Source organism: Colletotrichum lupini, chromosome 6 (assembly GCF_023278565.1).
Source record: "Colletotrichum lupini chromosome 6, complete sequence".
Lineage (NCBI taxonomy): Eukaryota > Fungi > Ascomycota > Sordariomycetes > Glomerellales > Glomerellaceae > Colletotrichum > Colletotrichum lupini.
The window spans coordinates 1,017,228-1,033,412 of record NC_064679.1 but is presented as its reverse complement, the minus strand read 5'-3'; the positions used below and the strand labels follow the sequence as shown (position 1 = coordinate 1,033,412).

Here is a 16,185-nt window from a genome sequence, read left to right as displayed (position 1 = left end):
ACCAACTGATTACTTCTTGAGAAGGACGCAATTGGACATGCACGCCACATCTTCTCCGACTATCTGACCCTCAGTTGATGAAGCTCGACCGGCGCAGTTGTTCCGTCGCTCGGCATATCAGGCCATTTGGTAGGGAATGTCAGGACGACTCCTACGATCTGTTCAAGCCTGGCCAACCGTGCATAGACAATGCTAAAGTGTCACACAGCACTGTTCTCGATTCTCATATCCCCAGTCCTGTTTGGTCTAGCTGGTGCCCATTTGAAGTCGAAAAAAGAAGACAGACATTGACGCAGACATCATTTCATTGCTAGATTGGAAACGAGCGGCAGTGCAAACATTCCTTGCCGCCATCTATGTTCGTCTGTAGTGACCAACGATAGCCAAGGGCACGACACTCTCCCCACGGTCTCCGCATTATACGTATTCTCTTATGGCATATGCCTTGATCCAGAACTGAGACTGCAGGAACATCCCGTAATTCAATGACTTCCACGGCTTCGTCGGTTCACACAGGACCAGGTCATACCTTCGCAGCAACTACCTTGAGCGTCAGCACATTGTCTTCGCACGAGCCACACGCGCCAGATTGTGACGGGAACATACCTCGATGAAGACCTTCTGCAGTTCCATCACCGCCACGTTCCTCCCCAGACATTTCCATCTCCCATGCTCAACCATAATTTCGAGCGTTCCTTCCATCAACTTCAATCTCTCCATATCTACCTCAAGCCATCGGCCCAGTCAAAACTCGTCTATATCCTTATCCTATTTCCAGACTTCGGCCTAGCAAAAAGTCCCCTGCGCCGCGTATCTAACGCGAGTTCCCTCCAGCAGGTATACGCCGTTAAAAGTATCGCCGCCTCTAAGGACTTCTTTCGACATTTAGCGTATAACCGGTAAATAAATACGCAAGCCTTCCTTAATGATAGCCTAGAGAAAACGTATCTTTCGCACTTTTACTTGTTTGATAACAAGATAGGCAAGCTAAGAGCGTTCAATCTCTATACTACGCGTTATATATATATGCGGGTTTATAATAAAGTAAGTTCCTTGAAGACTTCTTGTATTCAATACATATTCATTTCACTTCGTCATTCGCAACACCAAGACCACTGGATGTCGTATCACCTACCGATAACTGACTCCTTTTTAAATGTCAAATGTGGCTGCCATTTTTCCAGTTTTGACGCTTCTGGAGTAAAACCAACTCTTGCTCCGACAACGATCGCGAATGAGGACTGTAGCGTTGAATCTAGTCCTAGCTTTCCTGCACCACCTGTTGGGTCTCTCCCTCTCAGTAGCACCCACCTCTGGTTAACTCTGCTAGATCATAGCTGAAGGCTGTGGATACGAGTTCATTGATGTCGATAACTAAAAAGAAGAAAAAAGGCGAATAACGCCTTAGTTGACTTAGACGAGGTCCAATCAACAGATCGAGATGCATACATCGACGTTCAGCTAGCGAAGTAGAGCCAAACGTTCGGGAGACACTATCAATGGCAGCGCGTTTTGTATCACTAGAGTGTCGTGTTGTGAGTGGCCAATCGACAGAAGCTAAATGATCGAAGGCTTCGGGGCCTTTTAGTCTTGGCCCGCCTAGCACTCACGGAGGAAATCCCGCGGGGCCGAGGCGATTTAGCGTAGTGGTCCTTGACCGGTGGAACAGGGGGGGGGGGGGGACTTGACGTCACGAGACGAGTCCAGCACAATGGTCTGATTCGAAAAAAGAGCAAGTTAGAGGGTAGAGTTGAAGAAGCCGAGGCACCCGAAGGTACGGCTGCAACATGGATGCGAAGGAAGCGTTTCCTAGCTGTACTTCGTGTTTGTCGGCGGGTCCGAGGGATCGCAGAAGCCAACTTAGAAGGAAGGGAAGCTGGGCGCGTCCATGAAGAAGTCTCAGTCGGTGATCCAAACCTATGCAGTCGAAAAGAGTTGCATGTCGACCAAGGACCCTGTTCCAAGACTTCACCTATGCTTGCATTGAGAGACCTGGCTGTGCGCAGTCCATTCAAGCGGCGTCGTGTTGGCTCAACGTGAAGCAACGTTGCGCCTGTCTGCGGGTGCAAGGGAGTGGCTTGATTGCCAAGCTGCCAGCTAAAGTAAACTACAGTACTCGACCACCACACACCTACCTGGACCAGCGGCCGATTGTCTCTTCGATAGGAGTTCCATGAACGAGAATCACGTGCGAGGGTTAGGTGAGGGTTGATCGACGTTTTTGGACTTGGTCGTGGAACTGGTGATGGGATGGAATGTTGTGCCGCTCAATTTCCCCAGATCTCAGCCAGACTAGCGCGACAGCATGTCTGGCAACTGACGACGTACGTGCAACTGGGACCACATAGAGAATCGACTGGCCGTGGAACTTCATCGAAGGCACGGTCGACTTGCGGTGAGTATCGTCGTGAGAACGCTTCGATTTACTGCAGGTGTAAAGGTCAAAAGCTTGTTTTGGTTGACGAAGATCGGTCAGAACTGGGGCGAAGCGATGCGATGCAGAGTGGCGGGAACCCCGCGGCCCTCGCCGGAAGTGAGGGGATTCTCGTATCCATCGTGAGATTTAGGTCAAGCGACGATGTGACGACGCAGCGCTGTGCCGCAATAAGGTGACTCAGCCAGGTGGTTGGTCAGGCGAAGGCAGCCGGCGACGGACCTTGCTAGGCAGCCTACGTGCCAGAGATGGTGGGATGATGCTGTAAAGTGCCGACAGTCTGCGGAGAAAAGTCAAGTGTGAGTAGCAATACTCTAGGCGGGTAAGTATTAGGAGATGGTGGGATGGAGAGGTGGAAATCCGCGCGAAATTACCTCATGGGCGTCCATCGTCATCTCGCTATGATAAAAGATCTTTTCCAATGAGGTCGTCGAGTGAGCAAAAGACAACAGGTGTTGTAGCAACCCTCCTAGCAACGCATGATGCGGCGGCGTGAGGGGAACAGCGAGCTAGCAAGCGGCGAGCTGCAAGGAAGACAAGACGGAAAAGGGCGGGCGAGTAAGGCGACGGGGTGCAGCGTTGTGCATTAGGCGCGGCCAGGGTGCCAAAACGCCTCAAGCTTGGTTTCTTTTCTTAGGCCATGGCCGTAATTCGGTCTTTTCGTAAGTTGAGCGAGAAGGGAGCGATCGTGAGGCCAAAGTGAAAAGTTGAGAGCACGCTGTTGTCGTGTCCTGATTGGGATTAGCGGTGGAAGGAACGGCAAGCCAGCCCAGCACCTGACGGAGGGGTAGAGGTTGGAAGCTGGTGATTGTTGTCCCATCGTATAAGAATGACTAGCATTAAGCTTGAATACCATGCTGAGTAGCCATGGTAAGCTACCTGGGTCGAGCTCATGCGAAGTGGAAAGTCAAGCGTCGAGGAATGCGGGCGGGAGAATAAGAAGCCTTGGGGAAGCGAAAGGAGACCCGGCTGCGAATGCAAGAGCGCACTTCCAGGTTGCATAAATTCAAGACACGTACCGATCTTACCTAACTTTCCCAGGACGTAGGCAGACGCACAAAGTCTCGAAGAATTGTGTAGAAAAAGAAAGAAACATGGTGCCCAAGGTAGACGGCAAGAACATCTCAGTTGGCGACTTCCGTGTTAGCCGAGCTGTGCCCTCCTGTACAAGGAAGGCGCGATGCTTTCCTGGAGTTGGCAGTTGCCCAGCGAGGCAGCGAGTGCCCCACCGGATAGAGCTGGCGATGCCCCACATGTCCGTCCCAATTTGGCTAAGGCTGTCACTGATTGGCTTTGATCGGTCGTCTCGGTCATCCGACAGGCTAGGCTACCCCTGGCTAGAGCACGCTAAGCGAAAGCCATGAGGCAGGGGGGAAACTTGGGAAGGCAGGAAGATGGGACCTTTTGGATTTTCCGCCGGTCTTCTTCCCACGCGAGTTGTCATTCCAACCTCGAGTCCACCCGTCTACTGTACGCCATCCACGCCGTCGAACCGCACCGTTGGAGGCGGCCAGCGGAAGAAAAGAAACAGACTTTGCAAGCCTACAAAGAAACTTCACCCCTCAACTCCACTTTCAACTGCCTCTTGTGGACCTGGCCGATGCGCCGTCGACAAACGTCGAAACAACCGTCCAATGACCGGAGCAACGCAAGGGTTATCAACTCGACAACCTTGCTCCATCGAACTCCGCTTCTCCTTATGCTTGAAGATCCTCCAGATTCTTCCAGCAAGTTATCCACCGTGTTCCTGGTGCCATCTCCACCCTCTGAGATCATCACTGGAACACCGCCGGGCCCTTCACTTCTCGAGCACTGCTTCCAATCCAGAGTCACTCCCGTCTCTGACAGACCCGGCTTTCTCCGGGTGGTTTCCTTCACCATGGCGACCATATCTCGCCGTCAACTTCCGCCCGTCTTCTACGAGTGCTGTATTCCTGGTCCGTCCAAGTCATGATAGAACATCACACTAGCCATCGGTACGAGCTGACGGACGCCACCATCGCCTATACGCCATGTACCCAAACTCGACAGAATCACCGACGGTTGACCGGTGACTGGTCAACCTTGAACTCGCCCTACGTGGTGTGAGTGGCCTTGGGCTCGCTAGTAGACAACCGGCGCAACCTTCTGCCTACTGGCAGCTATGCCATGGCCATGATGTAGCCCGGCCTGACAGCAAGGGCACTACTGTTACCTTGCATATCGACATGGTGCCTCATCTCGTGCGATGGCTGGGTGGGAACATGGGTAAAAGGCAACCAAGAGATCATCCACGAGCCGTGCTGCGGCTCCAGCTCGTATTCTGCTAGCCAGCCCGTCCTGGTGGGATGGATGGGTGATGGATGATGGATGCATCACTCCCCGCCGTGGCCCGACGTAGCCTCCAGCAACCGGCAACCATCCACACCCTCGTCTACGTTCTGATAAAGTCCCCTTCGCCGCGCCGAGACTATGGTTCGTGTCTCCTCTTTCTCTCCTTACCCACGGTCGCTACGAGTAAATCGTCCTCTCGCTCCAATCAACTAGTAGACTTTCAAAGTCACTGTCATTCGCTTCAAAAGAACAAGATTCAATATGCGCGGCCTTTACATGGGACTGGGCGCCATTGCCCTGGCGTCCGTCAATGCTTGGGAATACCCCTATTGTGTACGTCTCCTCATACCCCTGTCTACTTTGACTACACCATATCATATTCCCTATTTCGTCTTATTCAGTCACTGCTTCATGGGATGAACTATACAATTGATGAGAACTCTCCATTGACCCATTACAGGAACACGATGGGTGCTACCGCAACCTCATTGACGAACGCTTCGCCGAGGAGGCCAAAGGTTTCTGTGTCGAGTTCCTCCACGGAACCACCACTGCTGCCGCTGCCATTCCCACCGACTTCAACAACTGTGGTGGAGATGTCAAGGCTGTCTCCTCTGCCTGCTCCTGCATCACCTACAGCTTAAGCACCACGGCTCCTCCCACCACCAGCACCTCGGCCCCATGGACTACCAGCACTCCCGCTCCCCCGACCACCGTCAGTACCACTGAGGCAACCAAGACCACTTGGTCTTCCAAGGAGCACTCATCCTCAACTCCCGTCACTTCTGAGACGAGCACATCGTCCACCTGGGCCAGCAGCACCAAGGTTCACAGCACCTCCACCTCCTCTGAGGACTGTACTACATCGTCAACGGCTGTAAGCTCGACCAAGGAGCACAGCACCTCCACCTCGTCCGAGGATTGCACTACCTCTTCCACCGCCGTCAGCAGCACCAAAGTCCACAGCACAACCACTTCATCGGAGGACTGCACTACTTTGTCTACAGTTGTCAGCTCGACCAAGGTCCACAGCACCTCTACGTCAAGTGAGGACTGCACTACCTCCTCGACTGCTGTAAGCAGTACCAAGGGCCACAGCACGACGACAGAAGACTGCACCACTGAGACGACAGTGAGCACCAAGAGCCATCATTCACATTCTAGCAAACCCCCTACGACTCATGTCCCTCCCCCCCCTCCCACTTCCACGGAGGATTGCACCACCGAGACGACCGTGAGCACCAAGAGCCAACACTCACACTCAAGCAAGCCCCCCACGACTCATGCCCCTCCTCCTCCCCCTCCTACTACAACTGAGGATTGTACCACCGAGACTGCCGTTAGCAGCACCAAGGGAGAGAGCACGACCAAGAGCCATCACTCTCACCCCAGCAAGTCTTCCACCTGGGTCCCTCCTCCTCCCACGACCACCCCCTACGCCAACACGACAACCGAGAAGCCTCCTCACACCAAGACTCGCACCAGCAAGCTGACGACTTCCACCGTCTACACTACGACTGTCGAGACCGTGACGAGATGCCCTCCCAGCGTCACAAACTGCCCTCACACGCCTGTTACCACAACCAAGACAATCGCCGTCTCGACGACCATCTGCCCCGTTACCGAGGAGTCCACAAAGCCTGTTCCCACCCACCCAGCTCCTCCACCAACGACCTGGACGACTTCCACAGTTTACACTACCAGGGTCCACACCATCACCAAGTGCCCTCCTGATACTCCCAACTGCCCCGAGGGTCCTCACACCACCACCGAGACTATTCCTGTCTCCACCACCATCTGCCCTGTCACCGAGAGCGTGCCTCACACTTTCACCACTGTGCACCCCGCGCCCAGCAGCCCGCCTCCTCCGCCGCCCGCTGGCACCCCTCCTGCCGGAACCCCTCCTGCTCCTCCCGCCAGCACCCACCCGGCGCCTCCTGCTGGTACTCCCCCGGCTGGCACTCCTCCCGCGCCGCCAGCGAGCACTCACCCTGCCCCACCCGCTGGCACCCCTCCCGCCGGTACTCCCGTTCCCCCTCCGGCTGGCACACCTTCTGCACCTCCTGCCCAAACTCCTCCTGCTGGTACCCCTCCTCCCGCTGCCACGACGCCCGTCGCCTCGCCCAGCAAGACCACCACCGGACCAGTCCAGGTCACCAACGCTGCTGAGCGTCTTGGCTCCGGCATCATGGCCGCAGCCGCTGGTGTCGTAGTTGCTGCTCTGCTCTGATACGAGCCATGCGCATGCTTAATGGACGTTCAAGCGAGCTTTTGTTTAATGTGTAATTCATGAAAATTAACGTTCACACGACACTTTGTGGATATGGGATATGTAATGCGTGTTCATAGCTATAGTCGTACCTTACAAAAATTGAGTAATGCTGCTTTCATGCAGCTATGTTGATGATATATTTGTAGTTCTCGGATGTCATTTCTGATTTGCTACTCATTACGATTGATGGATTCGTTCATCAAGAGATAGATGACATACTTAATCCTTTTCGAAATCCCGACAGCAGAGAGCTACTTCTCATGCCAGATCAACCGTTCGTTATTCAGTCCTCCAGAAGCAGGCACGCAACATCAAGGTGAAGTTAGGTCGATGACCTCACTGGCCGCAGACGAGGCGATGATATGGCTAGGCACACCCGCGTCCTCGGCCGAAATCATCAGGGAATCCTCCATGTCCTCGTCTGTCCAGGCCGTGCCACCCCGCCTAGCAAAAGTCCCATCATCTTGTGTACTAACCTTCCAAGCCCCAGTCGAAGGATCATATTCCAGCAGATACATCCTCTCCAGCTTCTCCTCTCCGTTATACTTCATCCCAATCTCCAAGACAGGCTCGCCATAGTGTCCCATAAACTCCAGTTCCACCTTGACCTCCGTCTCGCCAACCACCTCGCCCCGGAAAGGAATTTTAAATGGCTCAGTCCGCGCAACGCGCCTGTTCCCTTGCATCCTCACAGACTGCAAAAAGCTCGCGGGCGTGCCGTCGACATCCACCCCCCTCGCCGTAAGCTGATACCTCTCCTCCCCTACCGCCTCAACCTCAACCACCAACCTCCGCCTCAGCACAAACCGCGGGATAGGGATTTCGAGTTTCTCCATGACCCGATCCATCAAATCATCCGTCGTAGCCCATACGCGGAGCTCCTCGCTCAGGTCATCCAGCGGGGTACTCTGCAAGTTGCAAATCACGAGCGTCCCGCCGTCCGGGTACGTCTTTGTGCGCTTCTTCTTGCCGACGGTCTCAGGGATCGTGCAGGCGGGGGGCACGGTCAGGGAAGATCCGAGGGCGAGGCAGAGGTCTGCTTTTCGTGCGTTGGAGCGGGCGAGGGCGAGGGGTTGGGCGGGGAGGTATTCGCCAAAGTTTATGATTGTGTCGAGGAGGGTGCCGTTGCAGAGGGGGCATTTGCGGCCGGTGCGGTGGTCGCGGATTGATTTTTCGTAGGTTGCTACGGCGCGGAAGTCTGGTTGTTCTTCGTTAGTATCTGCAGTGATGATGGGGGTTTGGTGATGAAAAGGGGGTACGATACCTCGGAGGTACTCTTTACCGCAGTCTTTGCAATACTCGCGGTTACTGTTTCCATGAAGCTCGGAAATCTTCTCCTGGACGAAGGGTAATAGCGATTGTCTGATCAACTCTCCAAACCCCAGCAGTGATAAGCCAGAAACTTACTGGTAAAATTCCACTCTTCCGGTGCAAGCCGTCGCAGTTTTGACTGACGAGATACTTCAATATGCCGCGGTCCTGCAGCTCGACGAGCGCCATGTGCGTCTTGGTAGGGATGGCCTGGAGCGTGTCCGTCGTCTTGCCCGTTCTCTGCCTTCCCTGGGCTCTGAGTGTCCAGGCACCTTCAGGTCCGCGGAAGTCGGGAATTCCTAAGATACCGTTGTCTAGCCCTGAATGTTTCTTTGATTATGTAGACCAAACAACTAGGGCGGCCCAGCCGAATCGCGCGACTTGCATCTCATATTAATGGAGGATAAAGCTCACCTGCAGAGGTAGAGATACCTGCACCGGTAAAGGCAATGAAGTGCTTGCTCTTCTTGATTAGGTTCGCCAACTGAGAGGCTTTGGCGTCGAGGATGTCAAGAGCCTCGCGCCGCTCCGGCTCGGCTTCTTTGGGAGCGCTGTCTGCCATGGCGTGATACAAGATTCGAAAACTGAAATTTGTTTATTGGAGGATGAGGAGTTCTCTAGGTTGGCCAATAGACTTATCCAGTGTGAACTCGATCTATCAGACGGGTTCCTTTTTATATAAAATGGCACTGAAGGGTCATTGTGTTGTTGACGTTTGGTGATGTTGGCTACGCGATGTTTGATTGGATATTAAGAGTTGTCCATTATAATCAGGCAGCCATCGCCTCCTCTTCCAACTTGTGATAAGCCGTGCTAGTGTGTGAGGTATGGCTTAGCGCTAGCTGAGTGATCATGAATGGATGTTAGTGGTGGTGAAAGTTTGAAGTACACAGCATGAGCCCATTTAATGCATACACCTCTTATACGCATGCCATCCCAGGTCAGTCTCGAGTTTGTTGGGTTTATTCCCGCTACAGCATTGCAGAGCCACCGGACAGTGATTGCCATTTCTGGCTAAGCAGGAATCCCAACGGCAATTGTTACGTTCCAATGAGTCAAATTGCGGGATAGTAGTTCTGCGGAAACGGAGGGTGCGAAGTACAGCGTCGGCCCACATGCGCAGTCTGACTAACGCTCCTTCACTATCGCTCTTGTCCGCTCGTTGAGGTACAGAAGTTGTCAAAGTGAATTGAGCTATCTAGTGAAATGACTTATTCGCCAAGGGGAATGCCGTAACCAGTCTTGGATACCATCAAATCAGTCATGTTAAAGCCCACTTGCAAGATTGCAGGCTTGGTGCGCGAAGTGGCGGAAAGGAATCTCATCTCCGGCTAGTGGAGTCTGGCATTCCCGCACTTCGGCCGACGAAGAATTGTGAATGACAAGATGTGGATTACATCATAGCCGAAATGATTGAACAGCTTGACCAGTTAGGCACAATAATTATGATGATTAGTCGACAATGAATTATAAGAAACATGAACATGAATTCTGTCTTGACAGTTGACACCATCTCGCTGCGGTACCCTGGCAAGTGGGTAAAGTAACTAAGCTGGCAACTTATGATCTCAATACTACTGATAACGCTGCTGCTACTGAGAACATTATCGCAACCATCAATGCCACGATCAATCCTGCTGATCCCTTTGCTCGGCATCTTTTCCTATCACCCAGTTGCTCAGATGCTACTTTTCGCCGCTAAGCTTTCGCTTATTAGGGCTCATCCACAAGTTGCGATTCCTCTAGAACAACGCTGGTTTCCACCCGCCCGCGATGCCCCTAGCACCACAGAATGCAACAAATGCAACCATGTACGCCGCCCCCGCGAAGATGATCAAGTTCCGATAAAGCTCGGTCCCCGTCTTCAACAGGAACCCGGCCAAGGGAATACCTACCAGCGCACCAAAGCTGGCAATGAAGTACGCCATGCCCGTCGACTTGCCATAGTCCTCAATCTTGCAGACGCGCGAGATACACACCGGCGACAAGCTGATGGCCGCCCCGGACCAGAATCCAAATAGGGTGGTAAAGGACATGATCTTGGCGTCCACGTCGCCGGCGGCGAGCCACAAACCCAGAATCAAGACGCCGCAGCAGAGGGACGTGACGCACATTGTGTTGAAGGCGCCCACGCGGTCGGCAATGTAACCCGGTAACATCCGGCCCGGTATCGCGCCAGCGTTGAGCAGGACGTTGAGGAGGAAGGACTTCTGCAGGCCGAGCCCCTTTTCAATAGCGTAGGACGATATGTACGAATAGGGTATAAAGACGGCAAACTCGACAAAGAAGACGGCCACCACGGTAACGCCGAACTTGGAGTCGCGCAGAAGGCGAAAGTCGATCAGGGCCTTGGCTTTGCGTTTGGGCGGGAGGCGTTTCCGGAGGAAGAGGTTCGTGACGACCAGGCTGCCCGTCGAGATGAAGGCGATGATGCGCATGGCCCAGGGGAAGCCGATGCGTGGCGCGAGGTACTGGATGATGAGGGAGAAGCCGATGCCGCCGAGGCCGCCGGCCGTGCAGGCTACGCCTGTCGCGAAGGCGCGGCGCTCGTTGAACCAGTGGCCTATGGCGGAGAGGGCCGGGTTGAAGAGGAAGGCGGCGCTGATGCCGCCGCAGACGCCGAAGGAGAGCAGCATTTGGTAGAACTCTGGGTACGTAGGCGTTGTGTCAGCACTGATGCGGACCATGGTGCTGTCGGTGCGATGCTGGTGTGAGGGGGTTTACCTGTCGACAAGCTGAGGAAGATCATTGAGGCAATCATGCCAATGGAGCCTGGGATGAGTAGCACCCTGATGCCGAATGCGTCAAACACTGGTCCTGTGATTGACTCCATCGTCAGTCTCAGTTGGGTTACCGGCACTCCAGAGAACACCGACCAATTTGTGCCCCGCAAGCCGTGATGAAAAACGCATAACAAGAGAAGATCCATCCCGCTTTGCTTTCAGGTACGCCCTTGAGCTCGTTTTGCAGCAGCCAGCCTTGGAGCACGGAAATGGTGTTGATGATGCCCATCGGCGGGATCATGGCGCACCACGCGCCGACCACCACCATCCAGGCCTGGAGCCCGCCGTCGGGATACTCGATTTCGTCGTCGTGGAGCTCATCGTCTACTGAGTCTCATTAGAGCTCGTTCAAAGGGCTTTCGAGACCGGAGAGCATGAGTTGGCTCAAACTTACTTGTGTCCAATGCGGTCTTTGGAGTTTGAAGTGTGTGCTGAGGGGCACTGGAAAAAGCTTCGATGCTTGCGTGATCGTTCGAGGATCGATGAGGCATCACGGGGTTGAGTCCAGTTTGTTTATCTGTTCCCAGTCCCTGTTCGTCGTCGCGACGTTCCTCCATGGTACTCGACTGATGTTCGCACGCTCGCGTTGAACACAACTTGTGACTGAGTATTACTTGCAAAAGATAACTCCTGAGAGGTAGCAGACCTAGCAAAAGCCATGGGGTGAGACAACTCGAACACGATCAGACGAACAAGGTGACCGCCGCCGTTTGACTTCTAATGCGTGAAGCGGGCAATGACCGGTCATCGGGGGAAATGGAGACCGCCGGACCGGTCCGAGTTGTTGAGGGGAAGCAAAATCCGGAACGCGCCGACTGCGATCAGCGCGGCAACGCCCCCACCTTCTTATCTGGGCACTTAAGGGAAATTTGTCGCGAAATGTCACCGGAGCTTGCTGATAAGCCAGCCCCCATCTTGACAGTAGAAGGGCAGTTGAACAATATGTCAAGGTTGCAGATGATACTCTGGCCGGCGGTTGAATATGCTCCTCTCAAGGGGATTATCTAGATGTTTTCTCATGTTTCAATGGGGGGGATCGCATTCTAGGAGCCTGTGTTGCATCATCCTAGGGATGGTGAATGATGTATGCCTATATGTAAGGTGATTGGTCGGATGATCCCGCAGCTGTCTCCATCTATCAGGAATTTCGAGTCAGCAAGTAACAACATATAATCAATGCCAATGGTGATATTAAAGAATGTTCACGACCGGATTGAGACCCAAGCGGGTAAAAAGTCGTTGACATCGGTTAGACGCAACTAACGGTTACATGCACGCGCGCAGGAATACATGTCTCCAGGATAGCTTCATGAGTACATGATCAATGCACACGGATACAGAATTCTGACTCTACACGCATAACATCAGTTATGTTCCCTCACTTCAGCTCACATCGTGACTTCAAGTAGCTTCATTCGGTAATATCGCCGAAGTGCATGGCAATTTGAATTTCCATCGTTATAGACATCTTATCATTATCATCTTACAGCTAGTACACAAGAAACAATGCAAACTCCCAAGCCTGGTGAATAGAAACGCTCCTAACAAAACCCAGCGCTGGAGAATCTAGTCTCAGCGAATTGTCTTTGGGGTGTGGGGGGGAATATCATGCAAAAGAGTAGAGAAAGCTCTACTGGTATCAAACTGTGCGCTGCGCGCCTACATCTCTTCGGATGCAAAATAAAACAAGAAAACAAAAATGCGGACACACTCTGTCGTCCAACTAAGATAAGTGACCAAAATCAAACGGATTGAGGCCCATCGGCGCAGGTAGGCTTGGTCATCTCGCCGGCTGCCACAACGGCAGTGGAGACTTCGGCCACAGTGGGCTTCTCCTCTGCTGCTTCATCCGTCGCACGATCAGCATCAATCGCGATGGGCTCCGCCTTCTCCACTGACACAGAGACAGACGGGACTTCCTCGGGGGCGGGCTTCTCCTCGACCTCCACATCCTCCGGGAGAGGAACATCCGCCGCAAGAGGAGCCTCGCTCGTGGTGGGCTCCATCTTCTCGGTCTCTGATGACACAGAGATGGTCGGGACCTCGATCGGGCCGGCCTTCTCTTCAACGTCCTCCGGAAGAGGAACATCTGCCGGGATGGGTGCATCGGTCGAGGAGGGCTCAATCTTCTCCACTGATGGTGAGACAGGCGCAACATCCTCGGGAGCGGTCTTTGCGGCGCTCTCGTCTTCCGCAGCCTGGGTGACAGGTGCCACAATGGGCTCCTTCTTTTCGATCGGCACAAAAGTAGCCGTGACCTTGTTCAAGGCAGGCTTCTCCTCATTCTCCTCGTCGGCTGTCTTGTTGGCAGCTCCCGTGATAATCTCCATCTTCTCGCGGAACGAGTCATCGTAGTGCGAGAAAACGGAGGAGGTGCGGCAGGTATCGAGAGACGATCGGGCGGTGGCCGGGCCGTTGTACGAGGAGAAGGTCGTGTCGGCGACAGACGAGATGCGGCTCCTGGTCGAGTTGGACCGGGTGAGGGGGATCTGCTGCTGCATTTGTTGCTGCTGCTTCTGCTGCTCAAACTTGGCTAGCTTGTCTGCCACGCTGCCTTGCATGTTCCTGAGAACGGGAAGATCGCCATTGATTGTCGACTTCTTCTTCTTGCCCTCCTCCAGCTCGCGGATCCAGGCGAGGCGGTCCGAGGCGATGCGGGATGATGCTCTCTTGCTGCTGCTGCCATCAAGATCGCGACCTCGCCACGGGGCGGATGCAGATGGTGGGCCGGACGATGTTGGCGTTCCCGCAGCTGATGGGACCGATGTCGGCGCCGGTTGCCAAGACCGTCTCCGGTCTGTGTTGGTGATTTCTGCGAGGAGAAGCTTGTTCGGCGCAGGGGCGGTCGTGGTCGTCGTTGACGACGAGGGCATTCCTGAGGGATTCGAGTGGCGCTTTTCCGTGTTGTGCTGCAGCCGTTGCTGTCTGGCAACGGTGTCGGCATTTTGGTGGTGGGGCCTAATGACAGGGCCAACTGGCGTGACGATTGGGGCGGCCCGTGACGGGACGTAGGCCGGTACGAAGGCGGCGCGTCGTGGCGGTTCGTGAAGCGGCAGCTTGTTGGCTTGGTTCGATGTCGTAGTCGATGCCGTGGAAAACTGAGTGCGAATGGGTGCTGCAGCTGTGCGGGGAGTCTCTGGTGGTGGCCAGGGTTTCGAGGTGTGTGATTGTGGCTGGCCGGTCGAGCTGTTGTTGTTGATGATGATGACGCTCGATGCAGTGCTTGGTGCAGCAGCAGTAGCAACAACAGTGGACCTCGAAGACATGGAGGGAGCTTGACCAGGGCGACGTGCTTCGGCAGGCTTGCTGCTGGCGACAGAGGTGAGTAATGACGGCGAGGATTTGTTGAGGGTCCTCATGTCGACCGTGGAGAGTGCAGCTGCTGTCGCCTTTCTGGCAAACATGTCGGCGATTGGCGTCATTGTCGAGGTCCGCGAAGAAGTCTTCTTGACCTGCTTCGCTTGCTCTGCTCCCCTCGCGGGCTGCGACGGCGCAATGCGGAAAGCCTCGAGAGACTGCAGGTCGATCTCAAGACTCGAGGTCCCGAAATCTGACACCTGGACCCGCGGGAGAGCTTTCATGCTCTCGTCCAGGGATGGCCGCTCCTGTCGTGACTCGCCCAAGACAGACAGTGTTGTCTTCTTTGCTTTTTCCCGGCCGCGGCGCACGAAGCTCGACAGCTTCTCCTTGACGGAGGGAAGCCGTCGCGGGCCCTTCCACTCGTCGTTGTTCCGTTCATGTTTAGTCGTCGACATGGTGTGTTTCCGCACTGCTTGACCCCTTCCTTTTGGGAGGATAAAGTCAAGGTTGTCGTGTTCAATTCTTTCGGAATCGACGAAATTCCCAAGGCCAAAGGGGGGAGGAAATTCCCCCACTGGGGATCACGTGAAGTAAACAAAATTGGCCCGGAGATCGCATTGATGCAGGGGCCGCTCATGCCACCCTAATTTGTCTCACGGTGACAAACCGCCCCCTGACTGGGGTCTAGCACTGCAACCTGAAGACACGTCGTTAGTTTCAAGGCCTATTTCGGTGCACTCTCCCGGATCCTCAATCAAAAGGGGATTTGCCAATTAGTCACGATGCTTCTAGAAATGATCTAGAACTGACTTTAATGGGGATTTTTCTGCCTCTGTCCGTCCTCCGTATCTTAGTGCACGTCATGAGTCATCCCAATCGTCGTTGAGGAGCGCTTCAGGAGGGAAATGTGCGGTGTTTTGTGACCGCCTCACTCATTCATAAAAACCATGCTCAACTCACGTTATTCATATGAGTTTGCACATGAGGTTGGAAGCACAACTCTGGGTCCTCGACCAGTGGAGAACATGAAAAACGATGGTAAGTACGGCAGACTACAAGAGGCACTCCGCCAAAACACTTTTTTCATATGTTAAAGCAGAAATCGTATTTTACGGTCACCCCACTACTTAGGATAGGGTTTAGACTAGTATAATAACCTATAAATAGGGATTATAAAGATTTATAGCTTAAGAGATACTTTAATTTCGTAATATATTAGACTATATAGCGGTATATAAAATCGCATAATATCGTACTCTAACGTAAAAGTTTTTCTTCTTTTTATAACTTTATTATAGAAGTAATTACTACTTTTTACCCTCTTATAAATAAAAATCACTTTTTACTTAAGTTATTAAACTAATAGCTCGCTTATAAATATTATAATATAAATCTATAATAACTTCTAGTTTTTATATAAGACGTTACCGAACTAATTAACCTTACGATACCTCCTCGTAAAGCTATTCCGAAACGATTAATTAATAATAATACTTATATAAGCTCTACCCTTTTTATATAATAAAAACGTATAAATATATAAACCTTAATATTAATAAAATCTCTTTTTATAGGCTTAAAGGAGCGGGAACGAAGTATTTAATAAATAAAAAAAGAGCTAAAGTAATTATTAATAATTAATATCTTTATTATATTATATAACGCATCCTTTTTTAAGAACAAACTTAATAGTTTCTAAATAACGACTTATATTAACGTTTAAGTTATTAAGAAGTTTATTAGGAAAGTTTAGTTTAATCGCTTCTTAACGT

At 52.8% G+C, this 16,185-nt stretch overlaps 7 protein-coding genes across 7 annotated transcripts; 2 read left to right on the top strand and 5 right to left on the bottom strand.

The window, feature by feature from the left end:
* Window positions 1–59: 59 nt before the first annotated feature.
* Window positions 60–681, bottom strand: CLUP02_11785 (pisatin demethylase; the record flags this gene model as incomplete). The annotated part of the gene is made up of 4 exons (XM_049290752.1): window positions 60–192; window positions 287–354; window positions 424–540; window positions 607–681. 4 exons carry the CDS (start codon window positions 679–681, stop codon window positions 60–62), a joined length of 393 nt encoding a protein of 130 aa, XP_049147897.1.
* Window positions 682–1,297: 616 nt separating this feature from the next.
* CLUP02_11784 (uncharacterized protein) lies at window positions 1,298–3,689 on the bottom strand (the record flags this gene model as incomplete). Its single annotated transcript, XM_049290751.1, has 14 exons — window positions 1,298–1,344; window positions 1,450–1,520; window positions 1,611–1,652; window positions 1,685–1,716; window positions 1,769–1,917; window positions 1,973–2,057; window positions 2,136–2,266; window positions 2,329–2,448; window positions 2,480–2,613; window positions 2,674–2,714; window positions 2,882–3,053; window positions 3,152–3,235; window positions 3,288–3,422; window positions 3,493–3,689. 14 exons carry the CDS (start codon window positions 3,687–3,689, stop codon window positions 1,298–1,300), a joined length of 1,440 nt encoding a protein of 479 aa, XP_049147896.1.
* Window positions 3,690–3,794: 105 nt separating this feature from the next.
* On the top strand, window positions 3,795–4,388 carry CLUP02_11783 (uncharacterized protein; the record flags this gene model as incomplete). Its single annotated transcript, XM_049290750.1, has 1 exon — window positions 3,795–4,388. One exon carries the CDS (start codon window positions 3,795–3,797, stop codon window positions 4,386–4,388), a length of 594 nt encoding a protein of 197 aa, XP_049147895.1.
* Window positions 4,389–5,008: 620 nt separating this feature from the next.
* CLUP02_11782 (uncharacterized protein) lies at window positions 5,009–6,977 on the top strand (the record flags this gene model as incomplete). Its single annotated transcript, XM_049290749.1, has 2 exons — window positions 5,009–5,080; window positions 5,208–6,977. 2 exons carry the CDS (start codon window positions 5,009–5,011, stop codon window positions 6,975–6,977), a joined length of 1,842 nt encoding a protein of 613 aa, XP_049147894.1.
* Window positions 6,978–7,330: 353 nt separating this feature from the next.
* Window positions 7,331–8,892, bottom strand: CLUP02_11781 (NAD-dependent deacetylase sirtuin-7; the record flags this gene model as incomplete). The annotated part of the gene is made up of 4 exons (XM_049290748.1): window positions 7,331–8,217; window positions 8,302–8,356; window positions 8,427–8,629; window positions 8,745–8,892. The coding sequence occupies 4 exons, from the start codon at window positions 8,890–8,892 to the stop codon at window positions 7,331–7,333; spliced, it is 1,293 nt and encodes a 430-aa protein (XP_049147893.1).
* A 1,180-nt stretch (window positions 8,893–10,072) lies between these two features.
* On the bottom strand, window positions 10,073–11,670 carry CLUP02_11780 (riboflavin transporter MCH5; the record flags this gene model as incomplete). The annotated part of the gene is made up of 4 exons (XM_049290747.1): window positions 10,073–10,977; window positions 11,055–11,147; window positions 11,207–11,440; window positions 11,508–11,670. The coding sequence occupies 4 exons, from the start codon at window positions 11,668–11,670 to the stop codon at window positions 10,073–10,075; spliced, it is 1,395 nt and encodes a 464-aa protein (XP_049147892.1).
* Window positions 11,671–12,855: 1,185 nt separating this feature from the next.
* CLUP02_11779 (uncharacterized protein) lies at window positions 12,856–14,868 on the bottom strand (the record flags this gene model as incomplete). The annotated part of the gene is made up of 1 exon (XM_049290746.1): window positions 12,856–14,868. One exon carries the CDS (start codon window positions 14,866–14,868, stop codon window positions 12,856–12,858), a length of 2,013 nt encoding a protein of 670 aa, XP_049147891.1.
* Between the last annotated feature and the right edge of the window lie 1,317 nt (window positions 14,869–16,185).